We start from the raw sequence: 12,583 nt of genomic DNA, 5'->3' as shown, positions 1-12,583 counted from the left end.
TCAACTAAGCAGCTACAGCTTTGTATTGCTTGCTGAATAGAAGCTGCTTGGTTTTGTTCTTTGTCCTTCTTAATGGCAATTATAGTTTGTCAATACAGGCCATATAAATCCCTCATGCTGTCCAAGAAAGCAGAATCGAAAGCATGTTTTCTATTATGCGCCATTAATACCAGTTGTCATTACAGAAAATCACGAGATAATCTAGCAGTAATTTATACAAAGTCAAAATAAGCTAAGGAGCCTTCCAAGCCTACTTCCCTGCACTCCCTCAATCAAGGAGCTCTGGTTTCATTTTTAGAAGACCTATTCAGTTACATGTCCATTCATTTTCAGACGGAACCAGGGACCAATTAACACCCTGTTCTTTAAGGAATATGAAGTGGGAGCTTGGATAAGCTCCTAGGAAGGATGCCTTGCCATAAGGAAATGTAATGTCAAATGCTAGTATTCTCACGCATTTGTCTTAGCCATGCATTCCTTTTGAATCCATCTGTCCTGTTTTCTAATAACATGGCCAAATTTTGGCAGTATTCAGAAGAATAAGGTATTTTAGGGATTATATTCCACTGATCTCTAGATAAGATGTCTAGCTGTATCCATGACTACCTTCCCTTTGGGAAGCACCTTGCACTTCCAAACTGCTAAATCCATCTACTCCAAAATTTGGGAAGCTTGAGCATGGGAGGAAAACAAAACACCTGCATGAACAAGCACACCTAAGAGAAATTTCCAATTTAAGTCTATGGCATCCAGGACAGTTTCCTGTGACCTAGAAGTCTATAGAGAATCAGCAAGTCAACTCCACTATTAGCATCCTCATTAGACTCAGCTGAGAGATTAATTTCCTCTCCAGGTTGACTTAAAGGTGTGCAGACATAGAAACTGCTGTACTCTTTCTGTGATGTTGACAAAAAGGACATGAGTAGCTGTAGGAGCTAATCTACTTCTTTTAAATAACCCATCAAAGCAAGGGGAAAAGTCTAATTTTATGGAGCAACAGACCTAGGAGCAAGTATGCTTTTTCTCTGAAAAGGTTAGATAGCGTCTATGGAGAAGACCTTGATCTGCAGTGCTTACAGACTTCCGTGTCCCCAGTACTGACCGAAACTGGTTCTCTGTATAAAAGCAAAGAACAGCTTTTTCCATGAGGCTTATTAACACTAGGTTATTCCCCAAACGCATGTTTAATAGCAGAGGTATGGGCAACAGAAGAAAGAAGATAGCTAAGTTGCACTACATGTTAGGATCAATAAGGTTGTCATGTGATGCACTTGAGCCACTGCAGTGATGACGGAAGCAGGACAGTGTGCTCTAAACCCAGTAAGACCACCTGAAAAGCACATTTAGATTTCGTAATATGTATGAGATATTAAGCCTTTGCATAATTCACTTATTTAGCAAAGCTTCGAACATTAAAGTCATCCTATAAAGGCTCTGCAAAGTAGTAGCGTACACATTTGTGATGTATTTATCTATCTTAGAAGTGTAGCGATACTGTCATTGTAAGTAATGTCTGCTTGGAATGCAAGAACAGATTATATAGATATGCATTCCCTCCCCCACCCTCCAGTATTTTCCATGGTTATGCAAGTCAAAAGCAGCTAAGTTCTTTGATGACGTAACTAAGAAAGAACAACTCACATCAGTGGCACTGATCAGAGTCAGTGAACTCGGCCAACATAGTTCTGAAGCAGAATCTGCCATAAGCAATTCAGTAGCTTTCATAGCTTTTCTTCCACCTCTGGAATCTTTAAGTACTTATCTCAATGTAATATGATTAATGCCTTCAGATTCTGTTCAGGACCTGAACCAAGATCACCACTGCTGTTAGATGGTGGCATGTTTATGGCCCTCTTTCATGGCCCAGGCCAACCCAAGAGCTCTTCCTCAGGGTCCTTGCTGCTGGGATGCTGCCTTCACACCTGCCTGTCCACACTCTTGGGAACAGTATGCGCATCGGATCTCCCCCTACAACCTGCAAAGACTTTCCAAAACTTTCTGCCCAGTTACAATTACAGCCATTCAAATAACAGCTAAAAGCCTTTCTCCCCTTACCTTTATCACTTTCCTCTCCTTTGACTATTTACTGCATTGTTTAGCTCTGCTAAAACTATTTAGAACACTGGTCAAATCAACAACTCCATGTTTTATCAATATATATTGTATTGTATGATTCACTACATACGAATTTGAAGGAATTAATTCATTTTCCTTATTTAACATTCACAAACAAAACAATACTACTGAAAAAAATCCAGCCAAGAGTGAAGTCTTATCAGATGACATGCAAACAGACACTTCTGATTAAATATAAGAAAAACCTTTTTTACTGTGAGGGTGGTCACAACCTGAAATTTAAAGCTGTGCCTTGCTTCCTTGACTTTAGCTGGAACATGCAGGCTCATTTCATCTCTCATAACATACCCTCCCTTGTGCAGACCATCTCTCATGTGGCAGTCATGACAGAAGAAATGACTGTTTCCCGTAACCTCATCTTTCTGGAAAAGCACATTCTCATTAAAAAGAAAACCACCCAAAAAACCTGCTTTAAATATTCATTTAAACCTTTTCAAGGTGACAAGAAGAGCCTGATTCTAGACATGGTCATGCAACTTCTCCCTGAGAGCATGCTGTTCTACCTTCAAAGATGGTAACTTACAGCACATTTAGTGTTTCAGAGAAATACTCTGGAAATCCATAAAAAGCTAGTTACACTCTCTAAATGCAACTTTAAGAGCTGCTATGCTCTTTCAAGCAAAGAACACTCAACATCTTGTCCTTGTGCCTAGGCTGAAGAACAGGGTTTGGAGGGCACAGAAAATGGAGACAACAGTAGCACCGATTGTCTGTAACTTTGAGAACCTCAGCATTACTTTTGTTCAGGCTTCCCTGCTATTGCTGCCACCCTAAAACATTATCCCTAACAATAAGAAGTGATCTTACATCTAAGATCCAATTTTCTGGTCACTGAACTGTATGGGCACAGGAAGCACTGAACTCTAGGAAGGGAACACCAGCTACCCCAGTTCAGGAACATCAAGCTGCAGCGATACCAGGGTATTTGCACCTTCTAAGATCCTCCATGAAGAAAGACCAGAACCAACAGGGCTTCTGTTACAGAACATTTCCTGGCCAAATTGCTGACCTAACAAGGGAAAGAGCCACCCCACTCTTGACGGAAGAAAAGCATACTAATTAAGTCTGAGGCAGGAACCACCAGAAATGAAGGCTTTACATTGAGTTATGACTCGTAACTAGCTTGTCACTGAATTAATAATAGTTGCTCGCTCTCTCTCTCCATTTCAGTTACGCTTTCCCTACCCTAGCAGCAGTGTGTTCTCCTATTCTTTCTGCACTTCCAAAACTAGCTCTGTCCTGCCCTCAGAGGAAGGGAAGCCAGAGGAGCCCCAGCTGTCCCTCCTTTCAGAATTAAAGTACTGTTTGGGCAGAGGTCAGACCCCCTTTCCTAGAAAGCCTATCTATTTGTAGGTTCACTTCCCAACAAATGAGTTCTGCTTCACCTTCACAGTGAGGTTTGGGGAGCTTGAGAAGAGAGATGCCAAAACATGCCTGGATCCAACATTTGATCATGGATGCCATCATCCTTTTAAACATGCATGTTGACCTACCCATGGACCTGCTGTAGCCAGGCACGGTTTGTGAAGGGAAGGTGTTTCAGCAACTGCCTTCAAAACCTCCCATCCACTACTTATATCCCAGTACCTCAGAACTCACGTTACTGCTTTGATATTTGCAACAGTCACTCGTTTCCTCAACCTATTTTAATCAGAACTACACAGCACCATTAGTTAGCAGCTTAAAAATCAGGGCATCACAATGTGGGTGGGATTTTTCTCAGCAACTAAAGAGAATGATTTTGCAGAGTAGCTTAACTGGAAATAACACGAAGTGCCAGCAAGCCGTATGTTCTAACCTCTGTGTTAAAGTTAACACCTGTTTTGGATTTTCACAAAGGAAGTTAGCTAAAGCTATTAACCTGGGGTTTTTTCCCCCCAGGGAATCTAAGCACCCACTATTTTTATTAAACAGAATAAGAACAACAGTAACTGGAGATCCCTGAAGAAGGGGCAGACAATAAAAAGCAGTGACAGAAACAGCAGTGTTGCATAGTGATGCCATCCTGTCACTTCTCTCCTGACACAGAATTCAATCCAGATCTTTCCCAGTTTGTCAGAACCTGCCATACATGCAAGGCAGGTGTCACCACGAACACACACAGTGACTGACTGCAGACTGAGGACATACTGAACCATCCAACACTGCCAGCAGCTCCCAGCATATCTGGGCCTCCAGTGTGTTTTTTTGAGATGAAGTATCAGTTAGCTTCAGTTAGGGACGGATACAGTACTTGAAGACATCAGTTGAATATTGAGGCTGGGGAGGGAAAGGCAGTATTAAGTAATCTACTAAAAAAATAAAAAAGGAAGACATAGTATTTTCTACTTGTAGTTAAAAAGACCACAAGAGTTTAAGTGGCTCTTCATTCCCTTTTTGGGAGCTTTAGCTCATTAACTGACCTAAACCTTTTCCTCCTCCTCACCTTCCTTTTCATGAAGGGGCAGTCTCCCAAACCAAACCACCTGACACTAGGTTTGATCCCAGCCTGACTCAAGAATGTATTTCTAGCATTGACGTCTCATGAGACTCAGTCCACAAGGACATTTGTCTTCTGGCATCAGATGATGTCAAGTACTTGCCACTAGGATTCTTCTCTTGAGATTTTGAGCAAAAGGCTGAACTCTGAGGTTTTGATGCTAACCAGAGATAAGTTTCATCTCAGTCTCATGAAAACCTCTTCATTTTAAGCTCAGAACCTAGGAAAAAAGGATTCCTACATCCAAGACACTGGAACAGAGAATACAGTTTTGTTAGTGCTCTGTGTCTGACCCTGCATTTCTTGCTTGTACTCCATTAGTGACTGAGACATGTGCTGTCACTGCAAGGGACAGCTGTCTTCACCTCAGTGAAGGTACTTAGCAGGTATGGACCAAACTCTTGGGTCAGAACAGCATTCAATGAAGTGACAATGGTGCCTGTACAAGTATACTTAGCATGACTCCAATCATGATATATGCATGGTCTAAAACCAGTTGATTCTACAAACTAGAATTATAAGAGCTTAGTTATATACAGTGCAGTAGTTTCCATAGCTTGGAATTTGAGTCATGAAAATAAAAATATCACAGAGGGTACACGTTTCACACATATCAAATCATGATACCAACTGAACCTCCGCCAAGCCAAATCAGCATGCTATGAACAGCATGCAGCATCTATTATCATGATCAACAGAACGAAAGGGCAGCAGCAGCCTCTTCCCCATCTATTACTAGGGGGAAATATTCACAAGAATACCCATATACCTTCCTCATGAGACACCTGCATCTATGACTGACAACCATTAAAGAGACTCCTTTATTTCAAAAGAAATATGAATTCCCTGAATTAATAGGTCATCAGCTTAATTCTTTTCCAAACCAGAATTAAAACACTAATCCCAGCTCTGTCGACATTAAAATGGATATTACTATAAAGTAATGATACAAAGAAATAAGTCAGCAGAGAAATTAAGTGATAATTGATGCCGAAATAGCATCACATCATGAAGCCTATGATCCAGAAACTGATCTTAGATATGCTTATGAATAAGAATCATGAATAAAACTTAAGAGTTCTTTAAAGAGGCACATCAGCTTGATATTTAAACATTTTACAGCGTCTAGCTATTTCTAGAGATAGATGCAAGTTCTATTTGCACATCTGTCAAAGGCATGACAGAACTTTCTCTGGGCTCCAGTGCTAGCTCCACCTTTATTCCCTCAATCCCAAGCTGCTTGCTTAGATAGGTTTCTGCCTGTCCCACTGTACAGATTTCAGCACACTACACCAAGTGTAGCAGCACTCTTCTACATTTACATTTTAACAGCAAAACGAAGTAATTGAAAACTAACAAAAACCAAAGCAAAACAGTGAAGACAAGCAACCTTATGACTGGCAAGCTGCCAGCTCAGTTGAGGATGACAGCAGTCATCACACCCTGTTCTGAGATGCAAGTGTTTTATTTCACATCCCAGCTCTTCATAACTGTTAATTTTTTTTTATTTATTTTTTTTGCAAAGCCTTGCCTGCTGTACAGTCAACTTGGTTGCGGAGGCCTGCAGACAGATACGGTGTAATGGCTCCCTAGGCAAACCAGAGGTGCACCTGGCTACACAAGCCAGTCCACGGATGTCCCAGTGCTGCTGTACGTCACGTCACAGCATCTCACCGCTCTCTTGGCATTCACCCTGGCCAAAAGCCGCGCAAAAAGGGTTAAGGCTCGGGACAGCTGCGCTGCAAGCCTTGCAGCCAGAGGGAATCCCAGGGCTCTCCAGCACAGTGCAGGCAGGTCACCCACACGGCCCAGGTCCGGCGGCTTTCCCCACCTGTAAGCAGGGAAGAGGCGCACCCCACCACAGCAGAGCTCAGCCAGAGTGGGGCCCGAGCAGCACCCCCGCTCCGGGGAGCGCCCGCCCGCTTCCCGCAGGGATGCCCGTAGCCGCGGGCGCTCGGGGCACGGCTGCGGCGCCGAGGAGGGGACGCCTGTGACTAAGCAGGCGCGGCCTCCCCTCGCCCTCCGCTCACCGCCCCGGCGCGCCCGGCCCTGGGCACCGGCGGCCCGACAGCAGGGCCGCCCCGGGAGGGCGCCGGGCGGGTGGTGCCTCCCGCCCCGAGGCCAGGGGCCGGGCGCCAGCCCAGCCCGAAGCCGGGCCCGCAGCGGCTGCCCACCCTGGCGCCGCCGGGCACGGCCACGCCGCGACCCAGGCCTCGGCGCCGCGCTCCGGGCACCCCCGCTCCCGGGGGCCGGCCGGCCCCGCCGCCCCTGCCCCGGCAGCCCGCCCGCCGCGTACCGCTGCCATCCTTGAAGTGAGGGGGTGGGACGTCTCGCAGCGACCGGGTCCAGCCACCCTTCTCCGCTTCCTCCTCCTCCTCCTCCATAGGGCCGGGGCCGCCCGCGACGGCGCTGCCGCCGCCGCTGCCCTGCCGCTGCCGCCGCCGCTCCGCCGGGGTGGCCGCCGCCCTGGGGGCGCGGCGCCGGGCCGCCCTGCCCCGCGGGCCCGGCCCCTCGTCCTCCTCGTCGTCCTCCTCATCCTGGGAAGAGGCGGCGGAGCGGGAGTCGGCCGAGGTGCTGTAGAAGGGGTTCCCGCTGCTGTCCTGGCCCGACTCCCCGAAGACGTCGTCGGAGATCTGCAGGCTCTCGTAGCGGGAGCGGGCCGCCTCCAGCAGCGACAGCGCCTTCCTCCGCGCCGGCCCGCCGCCGCCCTCCGCCATCATCTCGGCCGCCGCCAGCAGCCGCCCGCGCTCCCCTCGGGCCGGCTCGGCCGGGTCCTGCGGCCGCAGGCAGCAGCCCAGCAGCAGGAGCGGCTCGGGCACGGCGGCGGGCAGGCAGGCAGCGGGGGGACCCCCGCCAGCGCCGGGGCTGAACCCTGCCTCCCGCTCCCGCCCGCACCACCCGCCCCTGTGTGTGTGCAGGGACATGGGGGGAAGGAGCCAGCTCAACATCTCCAAGTACCACATCCAGCCAATTACGGCGGCGGCCCGCGCCCGGGAGGTGGGGTTATATGGGCAGCGCGGGCCGCCCACCGCCCGCCCCGCCGCCGCCCGCCGCCGCCCCGCCCATTTAAAACCACAGCGGCCGGCTGCGGCGGGCGCGCGCTGCGCGCTGCTGCTGGAAGGGGGGTCCCGGTTCCCCGCCCGCGGCGCTGGAGCGGAGCAGCGGCTGGAGCGCTGACCTCGCCGCCTGCGGGCCCGCCGGTAGCGCCCGAGCACGGGGGGGACAGGCTCCCGCTGCAGCCCCCCCCGCCCCAAGCCTCCCCAGGGAGGAGAAGCGCTGGGGCAGGGGCCGGGTGGATCAGCGCCTCGACGGCGCGGCCAGGGCCACCGCAGCCCGTGGTGGCGTGCGGCTGGTGGGGGAGCGTGAGCAGGGGCACGGCAGTGCGAGCCCGGCTGTCGCTGCCCCAAAGCGGGGTACCGAGCTCCAGCGCTGGGGCGGCCCCCGAAGCAAAGGCTCGGGTTTCAAGGAGGCTTTGCGTGGGCCTGGGGTGACGTGGTGCCCCTGCCCACCGCTGGACCCGGTGCTGAGCTCCCTGCAGCTTGTGGGGCTCAGTCCCACCGCTGGACCCGGTGCTGAGCTCCCTGCAGCTTGTGGGGCTGAGTTCCTGCCGTGTGTGGGTTTCTCGGGTGAGTGTGGTGTGAGGTAACTGTTCCTGCAAAATCGCCGCTGATTTAAAAGCAATATGGTGGCACAAGGAAAATGAGGGAAGTGAAAATAGCGGTGCCCTGACTGGGTTAGTTAAACGTGATTCAGAAGTGTCCCGGGAGTAATCTAAGGATTTCATAGAGCAGCGGAAGCCCCTGATTGTGCCGCCGTCAGAATGGTCTGTCTGATGTTACAGGAATGTTTGAAATCTCTGATCAAGGTTTATTAATATTGCTATTGGCATCCCGCTGTGCTGGTTACTGTACAAACACTCATTAGGGAGACAGTCCCTGCCTCCCTCCTTGCCGACAGTGATACCAGCTATCGAGCCTACCCTTTCACAGTGCTGCTTTCAAAGTAAACGGTAATTTCGATTGCAATTGTGTGGGGGCATATTATTTGCGTTTTTTGATGCAAACTTTCAGTGTAGGTCGATCTGAAGATTTGTTAGTGCTACAGATTTTACAAATCTTATAATACTGAATGTTTCTGTCTTTGAAAAATCAAGATTAACGTCCTTCTGATGATTCTCAAAGACTCCACAGCTTGGAATATGATAAAGGCTAGACTGTGTAGGTATTTAAAAGACCAATCTTACGTTCTATTCAGGTATTTTCAAATTGCAATGGCTTCCTTAAAACTTTCAAGTTCTGTGTAGTGCATACAGCCAGCTCCAGAGAAAAGGATCCATCTCCTGTGCATCCTTAAGCAAACAGAAAAGCTCAGCATAATTTGAGGGGTGAGATCTAGGCTGTATTTCTACTTTGAAAAATCTTTTAAGTGTCTTATTAATTATATTAAAAAATTACTGTTTATGTACAAATTTATTTTATTTTTTACTGCAAGCTCTGCCAACGTAGCCTGTAACTTGGGCATCACACTAAGTTCATTTCATCTCACTGGTCACCAGAAATCATAGCTCTGTATGCCAAGCTATCCCTTTAATCACATCCATGCCACCCTGTGTCTTCAGAATATTCTGACAGGAAGACATAACTGGAGTTGCAGAATTTTTCTTGCTGCTAACGATGAGCAACCAGCTTGAACTTCGTGAGTCCTGTTTGCTGGATTGGCATGTAGAAACCCACAGATTATTCTTCTCAAATGTTGTCTGTTTTATATGCTGTTCCCATGAAACAAAAAATAGTGATGCTCTGTGACAACTTTCTCACACAATGATTTTTAAGACTGAAAAAAACCCAAAACTTTAAAGACGTTGACAGGTTCTTTGTACTAGTAACGTTGAAATAAACTTGGTTTGTGGATGAATGGAGGTGTCCGTCCAGGTGATACAGAATTCACCTCAGCATCCAGGTTCTATGAAAGTGTCCATGGACACTCAGATGTCTTTAAATTTGCTAATTTTCAATAAAACACACAGCAGGAAGGACTTCTCTGAAGTCCAGGACAGAAAAAGGTTTATCAGAATGGGTGCCTGGTAAAAATGGGAACGGCTCAGAGTCTGAAGAAACCCATACAGCCTTCTCTACTGCTGGTTGCATCAAAAACATTTTCTCCCCACACTTGCGTGCTTCGCTCCAGAAACAGGCTCCCATCACAGCTGGCCAAGGCACACTGCCAGGACCTTCCTTCCTAATGGCATGCCAGATGTCAGAGCTTCAGCTTTCCTTTTTGGAAGAGAATGTTGGACACAAGAGCTCTGGGAAGATACCACTACACTGAGAGAGAGGCAGGACTGACGCTTGCAGTTACCAATCCAATGTGACATTTTATAGATGGAGTCTCCTGCCATACACCTTTTGTTGATGGAACTTTCACCTCTTTCAGCCTAGTCTAATCAAAGACAAGTTGCTCTTCTGCCTGTCCCACAAGCAGAGAGACTGCTTTAGTCTCTCATGCGTGCATGGGAAGATAAGATCACTTTTCTGAGACAAGACCATAGAGGGTCCCACACAGGGCTGTGTGCCAACAGTTTTGGCTTGCCTTACAGTCTAAGATGTAGCTGTTCATGTGTTCCTCTCAGACCAGCCATACAAACTACTGGTTGGATTACTGTAACCCAAAATGAGGGTTCTGGGTTGTGAAAATGGCCCTGTATGACATGCTAGCAGTCATTTGATCCCAAATGATTGTGGAGAGGCAGAGACAGAACAAGTGGTTCTAAAAATGGTCTCATCAGCCCACTGGGGTTTTATGAACAGTTGAGAAAAAGGTCACCAGTGGTGGTTTGCAGCTTAAAGAACTAATTATATAAACCTAATGGAAGAAGGTAAACATAGATGGTTTTTCTCCTTAATCACTTATACTTGTGTTTAGCTGCTAGAAAACACTACTAGAGTAAACAGACTTTTGTATCCATGGCAATCTGTGGATCCACTTTTAATTTGCCTACAGATAAAATGTTTGGGGTTATTTTTCCTTGAAGTTTTCTGGTTTTATTGCAATAGCAATGGTGCCTTCTTGTTTTGCTGATTGACTGGATACCAAACAAAAACGAATTCCAAATCAAATATAAGAATAAATGCAGTTTATTATATTACAATATAATAAAGGAAAATACCATGCAATACGATAAAAGGAAACAGTATTTGTTATTATGCACAATATGATAAAAGAGCAATGGGAGCAAAGCATAAAATCATTACTGCAAAGTGCTACAGAGACAAGAAAAGATACATCACCAATTACCACCTTAACATCATCCAGGCCCACACTTCGGCTGGGAAGCACCATTGCAGCCAGTGCCAGGAGTCTCTCGGTAACTGGGAAAATTCCTATGTGGTGCATCCACCTGTAGGTGAGGCTTCTGGGCCAGTCCCGCAGCTTGCCCACCTTTATACTCGGTGAAAAACAAAAATAGTTTACTCACCTAGTGTATGTAAACTTTTATTTTCAGGCTAAGAGCAGGTGTGCACTATCTTTTTGTAAGGTTCACCCATGCCAACACATGCCAGGGACATTGGCCAGATGCCCGAGCGTGGTGGAGTTACCGTCATGACACGGCTGCAGACAGTATTTATTGCCTGGATGGTCCTGCTCCTATCTTGCTTGTTCAGGGGACTCAGGACAAACCCCACCTCCTCATTAAAGTTGTCCTTGAGCTCCCTGAGCTACTTGTCCAAGTTAAACAATACCTAATTAAAAACAAAGACTTTTTCATAAACAGTAATCAATTTAATAAATTTTCACCACACTTCTGTATGCTCCTTCTGACCCTGCCAACCTTCAAGATTAAGAGCATGATAGGCTTGAGCTTCTCATCCTGTGTGAGAGGTCATTAAAGTCCTTAACACTTCCCTTGCAGCCCCAATGGCCAACTGTCAATGGCCAATTCCTTAATTATTTTTCAACCAAGTGATAAAATATTTTGAGGAAGGTGCATTTTCGATCACATCATGCTGAGCAGTGTCAGCACTAGTGGTCAGATGGTCCTTTGTGGTCACTTTGCACAGTTTCAACCCTCGTCCTGCTTCTGCTGCAGCCAAAGGCACCCTGATCCTGATCCTGCCTGATCAGCGTGGCCTCTGCTGGGCGCCCGACTGGACCTTGCTTCATTTCTGGGTTAGGCTGCCGAGGAAGACTGCTCCAGTTTCACGTTTGCCTGCTTTGGTGGTTCTGTAGCTCCCATAAATTGACTGGGGATTGTCTAAGGGGCTCTGCCTGAGAAACCGAACCATGGAAAGATGGCAAATCATAGGTTTCTAACTTTCCTCCTCTAACTGCTTCCCTTTACAGTGTTTAAAGATAGCTAGCAATGTATCAAGGGTTTTCTAGTGCTGCTCTTCCATGTGTTTCTGAAGGTGGTTACCTCTCACTGAAGACACACGTGCTACATTGTGTTGACGCGGAAGGTTTGGACACAACTTATATGACCAATGTGATCAGGTTGTTGCCACTTTATGAAGGGATACACAGCTATTTATACACTAGCACAAAGCACACACATTGCTTCTAGATTGCTAATAGGCTAAAGCTGCTTGTCTATTCACTCTCCTGCACTCCGTCATTGGTCACAGCGTGGTAACCATGCTCCTCACCTACATTCTGTGTCGACATTCTATTTTCTTATTTTTCAGCCCAACTCCTTTATCTCTTTCCCATGTACAGTTCGTTAATAGTCCAACTCTCTTACCTCTCTGCCGGTACACAGTTTCTTTGTCTCCCTTGGCCCTGCATATGTCCTTCACAACAGCTGCAGCTTGTTACAGCTCCGGCCTGCTCGGCCTGCTATTACAACAAAGTTCCTTGGTCTGGATTGCTCATAATATGTCCCTTGTCTTCCAGCCACTCCACAACATTGTGGGCTGGTTTGAGCAGGTCTGCTGAACCTCCCTGTAACACCGTGGGGCTGAATATTTAATG

At 47.2% G+C, this 12,583-nt stretch overlaps 1 protein-coding gene across 2 annotated transcripts in view; it reads right to left on the bottom strand.

Moving 5' to 3' along the window:
• PGBD5 (piggyBac transposable element derived 5) overlaps positions 1-12,262 on the bottom strand; it is a 78,236-nt gene extending 65,974 nt beyond the window's left edge. For both annotated transcript variants that reach the window (XR_013928361.1, XM_080388880.1), the window contains exon 1: positions 6,912-12,262. Coding sequence is in view for 1 of the 2 variants with exons in the window: in XM_080388880.1 (XP_080245006.1) it covers positions 6,912-7,578 (667 nt within the window). In the remaining variant the exon portion in view is untranslated. The remainder of the gene's footprint in view (positions 1-6,911) is intronic.
• Between the last annotated feature and the right edge of the window lie 321 nt (positions 12,263-12,583).

This window comes from Falco punctatus, assembly GCF_963210335.1.
Source record: "Falco punctatus genome assembly, chromosome: 5".
Taxonomy (NCBI): Eukaryota; Metazoa; Chordata; class Aves; order Falconiformes; family Falconidae; genus Falco; species Falco punctatus.
This window is presented reverse-complemented; position numbering and strand designations above follow the sequence as displayed.